Source organism: Antedon mediterranea, chromosome 9, assembly GCF_964355755.1.
Source record: "Antedon mediterranea chromosome 9, ecAntMedi1.1, whole genome shotgun sequence".
NCBI lineage: Eukaryota > Metazoa > Echinodermata > Crinoidea > Comatulida > Antedonidae > Antedon > Antedon mediterranea.
Genome location: NC_092678.1, coordinates 3,443,974 through 3,453,236, shown reverse-complemented (window position 1 = coordinate 3,453,236; position 9,263 = coordinate 3,443,974). Strand labels below are relative to the sequence as shown.

The 9,263-nt window shown below is 34.1% G+C and overlaps 1 protein-coding gene across 1 annotated transcript; it reads right to left on the bottom strand.

Moving 5' to 3' along the window:
- Positions 1 to 3,273: 3,273 nt before the first annotated feature.
- On the bottom strand, positions 3,274 to 7,481 carry LOC140058729 (uncharacterized). Its single transcript, XM_072104453.1, has 7 exons — positions 7,344 to 7,481; positions 7,179 to 7,212; positions 6,410 to 6,580; positions 6,167 to 6,193; positions 4,990 to 5,022; positions 4,239 to 4,325; positions 3,274 to 3,653 (listed from the first exon to the last, which is right to left on the bottom strand). The coding sequence occupies exons 1-7, from the start codon at positions 7,428 to 7,430 to the stop codon at positions 3,505 to 3,507; spliced, it is 588 nt and encodes a 195-aa protein (XP_071960554.1). The 5' UTR covers positions 7,431 to 7,481; the 3' UTR covers positions 3,274 to 3,504.
- Between the last annotated feature and the right edge of the window lie 1,782 nt (positions 7,482 to 9,263).

Below are 9,263 nucleotides of genomic sequence, written 5' to 3'. Positions count from 1 at the left end.
TTTAACATGACAGTTCCAAAAATTTAAAAATAAAACGAAAAAAAAAAAAGGCTCTCTAACACTTGAATTCTAAAGCTCTGTCTACACTATCAAACTTTATGTGATGTGCCCATATATGGACATAATGATGTCATATTACTACCATATTTGGGCACATTATTTTGTAAAACTAGTTTGAAAGTGAAGACAGAGCTTAAGCATACGCTGTACAGGCGAATCAGCGCCGTATTTTAATACATATACTAGATTATATACCGTATTAATTGTATAATATACATAAAAAATGTTTACGTTTGTCACTGTAAACAAGTTAACATAAAAGAAATCCAAGTATGTTGAGTGTAGACAACTTGGTACTCCACGTTACAGACAGTGCCATGAACACATTTAAGCTGGTTCCCCCACTTGTTAGACGCAACACAATGACGTAAGCACAAGTTAAGTTAAGTTTACACTCAATTACATTACGTCGTGGTTAGTCAAATTCCTTGCGCTGCGCTTTACGTCCTTGCGAGTGGACCAATGACAAGCGACAGTTTGAATGTTCATTGCTTGTGATTGGTCAAATAATTTACGTTGCGTTACGCACTTACGTTGCGTTTCTAGTGGGAACCAAGCTTTAGTAGGAATCAAGGTAATAGGTTTATAGTATTTTCTTATTTTCAGTGACGCGTCCATTTTTAAAGACGCTTGTTTTCACAGTGTAGGGTGAGTCACACTGAATACAGAACATATTTAGTTGGGTGGTAGGCCGACATAACATTTTCATATTTGGGCAAATTTGAACGTTAAAATTAATTCTTCCAAACGTGTATTGTTCTTGTTTTCATCCAGTATGAGTATTCAATACATGGTTCATGTCAGATTGGGCAAGATCCACTAGCCTATATTAAATTACAGGTGTGGCAAATGAAAACAGTCAGATATGATATTGTGAATTAATTGACCGAAATTAAATTACTATCTAACTAAATATAATCACATTCCAATGTATTCATACCAACATATGGCCTATTTCAACCGAAAAATTGAAAACACTTAATATTAGCACGCATGATAAACCACTTTATGCATCCGTTTACTGGTGGTTGTCAAAAGAAACAACGTAGGCCTAAAGAAAACGCACACTCCTTGTTGGAATTAATCAAGCAAAAGAGATTATTTACCATACTAATTTCTCTGTGTTTATACATTCAAAACGTACACCAATTATAAACCAACACATTCCAACAAATAGTAACTTGTTATAAGCTTAGTTAAAGGTAGATTTGGTGTTTATTCATTCCATGTCTCAATAATTGAAGTTAACTATATCGATACTCGCATTAATTGTATAATCATGACTTTATAAAAAAAAATCTTATATTTCATTCAATAAACCCATAATCAGGATGTTCGTCTTATTAAGCTCTATCTACACTATCAAAAAAAGTGTGATGTGCCCAAATATGGTAGTGATATGCTTAAATATGGTAGTGATATGACATCATAATGTCCATATATGACCACTTTTTCACATAAAGCTTGATAGTGTAGACAAAGCTTTACAAATTGGACAACATAGGCCTACTGTTTTTTTCAAATAAATCGTTTATATGGGCGACATGAGCAGACTATACATGCTGTAATGAATAGCAGATCTTTATCTTTTGATAGAGCAATCAGTTCTTTTATTTTCATTCTATGATTTGGATAAGTTGATCTTAAGCTCTGTCTACATTATCAAACTAGTGTGATGTGCCTACATACGATGGTAGTGTAATGACATCATCATGTCCATATGTGGACACATCACATAAAGTATGATAGTGTAAACGTCAGATTATGCGCATGCGTATTCATGGTTCTATCTTCCTAATCCCTCTTGCGACGAATTCTAGTTCCTTAAATTTTTCATTCAGTGAGTTTCTACTTTTTTTTCTAAAACAAATATGCGCAACCAATGAGAGCTCAGGGAATGAGTTATGACGCGTTCATTCATGCGAATAGAAAAGCTCAGCATCTCAATTTGATAATTTATTTAGTTTTGATCATAATTCAAATAATAAATCAAAAAACCACAAAACTCGGAGCGCAAACCAATTTAAATAATATTCTGTTTACTTGTCCAACACTCTGGGATAATGGTCGTTCACGTTCACATCAATAGTGCCTTATAAATTACAGTATTTTATATTTTACTCTTCTTTTAGTTTCCATTACAGCTTCTCGTGTTGTCCTGTTTTTCTTGTTCTGGTGAGCTGCCTCTCATATCAAAATATTTGCTTTGTTGGCTCTTAATATAATTACTCAAATTATTGTACTGTATATGAAGATATTTTATATGAATTTACAGTTCTGATGATGAGAATAGCTTTTTGAAACTGTCAAGTGATTTCAAGACAGTTTTCATTAAATAGGCCTACCTTTTGATTTTGATTCTCACTTGTAATTTTGGTGGTATTATACACGATTTATCTAAGAAATAGATGTTACTTTTGACCATTGATTTAACAGGTATATGGTACACATAACATACTTTTGTCTATATGCCTATTCAATAATTTAATGGTACAATTAGTGTCTTACATATAAAATATGTTTTAGGTCGTCTCATTAAGTTATTACGACCTAGCCTTTAACACCTCTGTTCAGCGATGACAAGGTACTTTTTCTCGTTTCTGTTTCTTCCCAACAAACGTTTTAACATAAACTGTACACATTATTAACCGATCTTTTGGTTTCACAACACGCTTTCACTATTGAGTAAAAAATCATGTGCGTGCTCATTATTTCTTAGCGTGCGCAGAATGAGATTTATTCTATAGACAGCTGCGTGAAAACGAGGTTGTTATTTACATCCCAGAAGTTCTGGTTGTACTGAATAACCAACAGCGAGCTTTTGAACGGTACACAGGAGGAGACGGTACTATAAGAAATAATAATCTGCGCATGCGTAGAAGCCCTAGCGCTATACACCGTTCCGTTCATTTATGGGGACTGTATTTTTGTCCCGTAATCAACGACCAAACTCATCCACTTTGCTGCTACCAAACAGGAATTTCAAAATTATTTTCATCATCGTCAGCGTTACCGTTGTCATGTCATTTGATTGCCACCCTTATCATTATCATCATCCGTCACCAGAAGGCGAAAGTTTGTTGAATGACACCGTAGGGCTAAATTAGTTCAGTAGTTACTAGAAAGAACTTTAATCTCCGGTTCACAACAAAATAATAACAGTTCTTTTTGGAAAAGGAAAAACAATAAACACAACCTAAAACACATTTGCTTGCAATATTTTTTTTTATTATATTTTTAAAAAATAGAAAGTTTTTCAGATTTATGAGTGATAAAACACACTTACAAATCATGAATTGATAATATTTTGCTTGTTAACCACTAATCATTATAATAATGAAATATTGTGTAGCTTCCCGTCACCAAATATATTAAAACAATGCATAGATATTATGATCAAAGCACTTTCTTTCCATAAAGCCTTCAATGATTTTCCTTTCTTATTTAGATGTTTCTTTTTTTGAAAGCCTCTATGAAACCTTTCAGCTTCTTTTCTTTAGCCATCGATTTCTTGCTAGCCATTGCTTTGCGTCTAGCAGCCATCAGCTTCTTTTTGGCCATTACCCGCTTAGCAGTAGCAGCAGTCTTCTCATCTATTTCAGATAATAAGGTAGATTTTAATATATTATTGATTTAATTAATATTAAATAATAGGCATTCCTGTAACCCTATAAAGCGTGGTTCTCCCACTAGAGCACAACGCTGCGACGTATCGACGCAGAGTGATGGAATGCGTAATCACAAGTGGGAACCGACGACGCAATAGTGCTGCAAACATCGCAGGTTTGATTTCACACAGGCGGAGGCAAACACAATTATTAGAAGGGCATTTGCTTACGTTGCGTAGATTGCGATACGTTGCGTCGCTAGTGGGAACCAAGCTTAAAGGTGGAACCCTTACCAGGTCCTCTTCCTCGCATGCGTATAAAGTGTGGTTCCCACTAGCGACGCAACGTAACGCAATCTACGCAACATAAGAAAATGCCCTTCCAATCATTGTGTTTGCCCCCGCCAGCGTGAAATCAAACCATCGATGTTTGCAGCACTATTGCGTTGCGTTCTAGTGGGAACCAAGCTTAAACAAAAACAAGGAAAAAGAATAATACTTCTCCCTTGTTTCTGTTTGTCCATCTATGGGCGATTTATGATGATTTATTTTAAACAAAGTAATGTCTTACCAATATCTTCGTCAGTCTCTCCCGCTTCATCTTCACCAGCCTGTCCTTCTCCACATTGAAGTTCATCATCTCCTGCACTGAGGATATCTTTTATTCCAAAAAGTTAAACAAATACAATAACTATCATATTATGAATAACAATATGTATTAATCTACATGATTCAGAGTTTATTTCTCTTGTTTGCATTATGTATGTAGAGGAGTAATCTATGTTAGGCTACAATAACTGTATGTATTCTGTTGTCTTCTTAATTTGCCCCTGTACTGGAAATTTGAAAATGTTAATCATAATAATGTTAATATTGCATAGAATGCCTTATTTTAGTATTGTAATTCTACGTTGTATAAACAAGCTTTCATTTAATTTACATTGAAATGCATTCATTCCCTTTATTTTTAGCAACAAAAAAACAAGCAAAAATAAATATGAAGTTATGAAAATGTAACCTTCTTTAAAAAAGTATAACAATCAATAATAAATATATTTATTATAGCAGTAAAACACACACAAAATCCAGTCACAATACACTCAAATTTAATATTATAAGATGCCGTAAAATGTTAAGTATATACTCTTCAAGTAAATATAATCAATCAGTTTAACAAAAGGTTTCTTTAAATTTATGATACGGATATCAATATTGAAATTGAATTAATGTATTAATATTTTCATGCTCGTCTCCATGTCACTGGCAAAAAACCATTAATACTTGATGTTAAAAAAATTAAACAAAAATAAAAGCATACGTACCATTTGCGCCGTTGACAATGTCATTCCTACATTCTTTAAAAAATAAAAACAGTATATTCATCTTGTGAAAAGCTCAATATCATTATGAAATAGGCCTAATATAATTTTAATTGAAAAGAAAACATCTTTATAATATTACTTATTGAGGAGGTAAACCTTGCGATTTGCGACGACCAATGACGTAACTAGGTCAGGTCAAACGATGTCGCACCGTCAAAACTGTGTTCAGGTAGGATGAGCAAAGCCCGTCCCAATATCCCCGCACAATGAATTGACATAACGGACGTTTCATACTTGAAAACGCTCTATTGGCCATCGTTATATGATTTTAATTTAATTTCAGCTTTTTTTTATTGTGATTTTTCCAAAACTTTTATTTCATCAATTATGATCAGCGTAGTTTCATACATGTTTACATTAATACATCATCTAATGCATATTAACTTACTTTAACTATGGTTTGTAGATCTACATAACCGAAGCCATCAAGTTATGTATTAGGCTTAATTTAACGACCGACCGACCAACCGACTGACATAGTGGGCTGTAGAGTCGAGTTGCACGCGACTAAAAACTTCGTATGAACCTTAGTAAATCTTCAGCTTTAGGCCCTCAGCAATAATTAACCATTTGCATATCACGACTACGTTGTGGTATGATGATGTTTTAGAAGGAATTTCCCATCACCGAAAACACTACCCGAAGAGAATCTGCTAGTGTAGGCGTTGCTGTACATTAATATAGTTATGGTCGCTTATGCGATATCAAAATATATATATATATATATCTATTTCCTACTAAATTAGGCCTATTCTTCTCACCAACATCATAAAAAACAAATGGAATGATAGGCCTACTGGTAATGTTTTTTAGAAGATTAATAATAGCTCTTGGCCAAGTAGAACCTTTTATTACGTACACAGTATCGAAGTAATAAACAACACTACAGAATACGTATAACAAGTTCTGGGGTTTTCCGTCGAAAAAAGAGTGAGGGGGCCATGAGAGAACAACGCAATGACCCACCGTTGGCCTAATACACTTCCATAAGCGTTCGGAGTATGTATATTGAACCTGATAGATGGAGTTACACTGGCATGCACATTTAATGGGCGTTTAAGACGTAAATTTTCTTTCGTGACTTTTAATATTATTGACAACAATACCTAATACCTACCACATGCTTCTTCCCAGCCAGCAGCATCTAGAGAACAACAAAACAAAGACAACAAACATTACTCGTTAAATTATTCAAAACACTGGTTAAAGCTGTGAACACTATTAATTTCTGGGAGAAGAAACAGTTTTAGACACATCAAGAAATAATTCTTTGGTATGAGCAATTAAAATATATATATATTTGTTCGAGTTTCATGTAAATTCATCTTTAAACCATGGAACAATTCATGTTTAAACTTACTTCCTTGACATTTGATATCAAAACACACCCCCGTAGCAGAAATATAGAAAAACCAGCCATTGGCTTCATCTTCATTACAACAATTTTCAGGTGTTTCAGAATATTCACATGCATTTGGCATACAATCGACTGGATAATCGTTATTGTCTTCGTCAAATACATTACACATGCCTTGGATAAAAAGTAAACTTGCTTGTTAAGTTTTTGTATTTATTACAGCATCACCATCTTCGTCGTCATCAGCAGCATCATTTTCAACATCATCATTATTTTCAATATCATCATTATTATAATATATAGGCCTATTAGTATTTACCCGTCCAATGGACGGGCATCATCTTATAATATAATCAAAAAGATAACTAACTAACTAATATACCCAAATCTATAAATGGATATATAGTGCCGAGAGACATTATTTATATTAGAAGGAAGATAAAGTTAATAGGCATACTCCTGTATCACCGTGCCTGTATTCTTTATACTGTATAATTTCAGTGTCTATTTTGTTTTAATTCTACAAGCAAGCAATTTTGTATCTGTATCTTTGTGCTTGTTTTGTTTGTGGAAATATATTAAAATAATAGACGTTTAATATTTTATTGATTAATATTACTATATATATACATATATAAATTAATCTCGGCGTTTGCAATACCTTCATTGTATGCAATGTTTCCGATGTTTAGCAAGTTTTATATTAATGAAATTCAACAGCGATCAAAATCATTATGATTATTACAGGTATTAGATTCAGTTTACTACTTACATTCAACAATACACAAGTGTTCATTCGAGAGGCCCTGAACAAAAAAAGGAAAACATTAATAAAATGTATCAGTAATCAACCTTGTGGATGATTACAGTAAGTATAGGCTCTATACAATGGTTCATGTGAGTAATGAAAAAGATAATTATAAGAACTTAAGCCTACCTCCTCCTCCTTTTTAGCAAATTTCTTTGCTTCGGCGAGAGTAGCAAAAACTGCCACAGCCAAGACAATTACTGCAAGTCGGTTCATCTTCACTCTTTTCTTAAGGTTTACTGGCTTTACAACAAATGAATACAAGTTTACATATCCGTCATTTATATAGCAACATCGACTATCCTATTTTATCAGTAGGGACGTAGAGGATAAACTGTGTTGGAGTGTGACTGTGACCATTTTACCTCTTACAAAATAGAACAGCGAAGGTTATTATTATGCTTCAGTACACAGTAAAACAAAATAGAGATTTGATCAGGCTACTGTCTACATTGCTTAATTGCCCGTGTAACGCTTTAAGCTTGGTTCCCACTAGAACGTAACGCAAGGACGTAAACGCAACGCAAGCGTTTTAACCAATGACAAGCGAAGTTATAGACAGTTAGCAATCACAAGCGAATAAGCCATCGCTTGTGATTGGTCAATTCACTTGCGTTGCGTTACGTCCTTGTGTTGCGTCGCTAGTGGGAACCAAGCATTATTCTCAAAAAGGCATCGAAGACCGTCTACAATACAACATTATAAAAATGCTGGGCAGGGGCAGCTCACATCGCTGTAACCAAATAAGGGGAAAGTATTCCTCGTATAAGATATAAACAATTTTGATAAATTGTAAAAGTATCATAAAGTTCTTTATATTACAAATGCTTTTTTATTTGATGTTAAGCCCTAGTATAATAAAGTATTAATCAATTGGGCCACCATGTGTAAAGAATAGGCCTACCTCTTAACCACTATGAGAATTATGACTACATAAACATAGTACCTGTTTTCTCAAATCTTACATCGTTTGATTCTTTGAAAGAAATTTTTTCGGATAATTTGACAATGATCGTTATATAAATGTTGTCTTTCGGGCCTGATGAAAGAAAACAACCACGTTTATTTAAGCATGGTTCTCACTAGCGACGCAACGCAATATTAACGTATTGACGCAAAGTGCTGTGTTGCGTAAGCGTGGTTCCCACTAGCGACGCAACGCAAGGACGTAACGCAACGCAAGTGAATTGACCAATCACAAGCGATGGCTTATTCGCTTGTGATTGCTAACTGTCTATAACTTCGCTTGTCATTGGTTAAAACGCTTGCGTTGCGTTTACGTCCTTGCGTTACGTTCTAGTGGGAACCAAGCTTTAGACAAATGTGAACCGACGACGCAACAGTTCTGCAAACATCGGTTTGATTTCACGCAAGCGGGGGCAAACACAAGTAGGCCCTATTTAAAGGGCATTTTCTTACGTTGCGTAGGTTGCGTTACGTTACGTTCTAGTGAGAACCAAGCGTTAGGAATGTTGTATAGTAATAGTACAGTAATTCCAATAGGAAGAGGCTGACTGTCAGTCAAACAAATATTCTTTTATTTTTACCTGTCAAAAAAAAAAAAATATATGTTCCAAGCTTTCCTGTCTTGGATTTTAAACTACAGTATGTTCACACTATAAGCTCAGATTTCAATCAAAATCGTCAAATTTTAGAACAGTTCACACTTATTCATCCCGGATTGTGTACAAAATGTACCTATCCCGAATTAATCATGCTCAGTGTGAACGTATCTTTAAATATACTGTATGAATAATAAGATATGTCCAGTTTACGTAGGCGTGTGAATCTAACATGTTATGTTTTATTCGATATCTTATTATTATCGTTTACAATTGTTTTCAAACTCAGGAGTGACGGTGCATCTTTTTAATTGGATTCATTCTTTCGTTTTATTTTCATTTGGCATCGCGATTTTAGGAGGCATGTCTTTTAACAAAGAAACACCTACACGCTTAACTGTTATTTAGATGTGATTTTTCGCTTGAAATCTTCTTTTGGTTGGCTGTTATCTAAGAAAATATTTTTTACCATTACAGTAAATTGAGA

Coding starts and splice junctions, on each gene's coding strand:
- LOC140058729 (XM_072104453.1), bottom strand. CDS start 7,430: ATGAACCGACTTGCAGTAATTGTCTTGGCTGTGGCAGTTTTTGCTACT. Junction 7,213..7,343: donor TTGCTAAAAAGGAGGAGGAG/GTAGGCTTAAGT, acceptor TTTTTTGTTCAG/GGCCTCTCGAATGAACACTT. Junction 4,326..4,989: donor CATTGTCAACGGCGCAAATG/GTACGTATGCTT, acceptor TTGGAATAAAAG/ATATCCTCAGTGCAGGAGAT.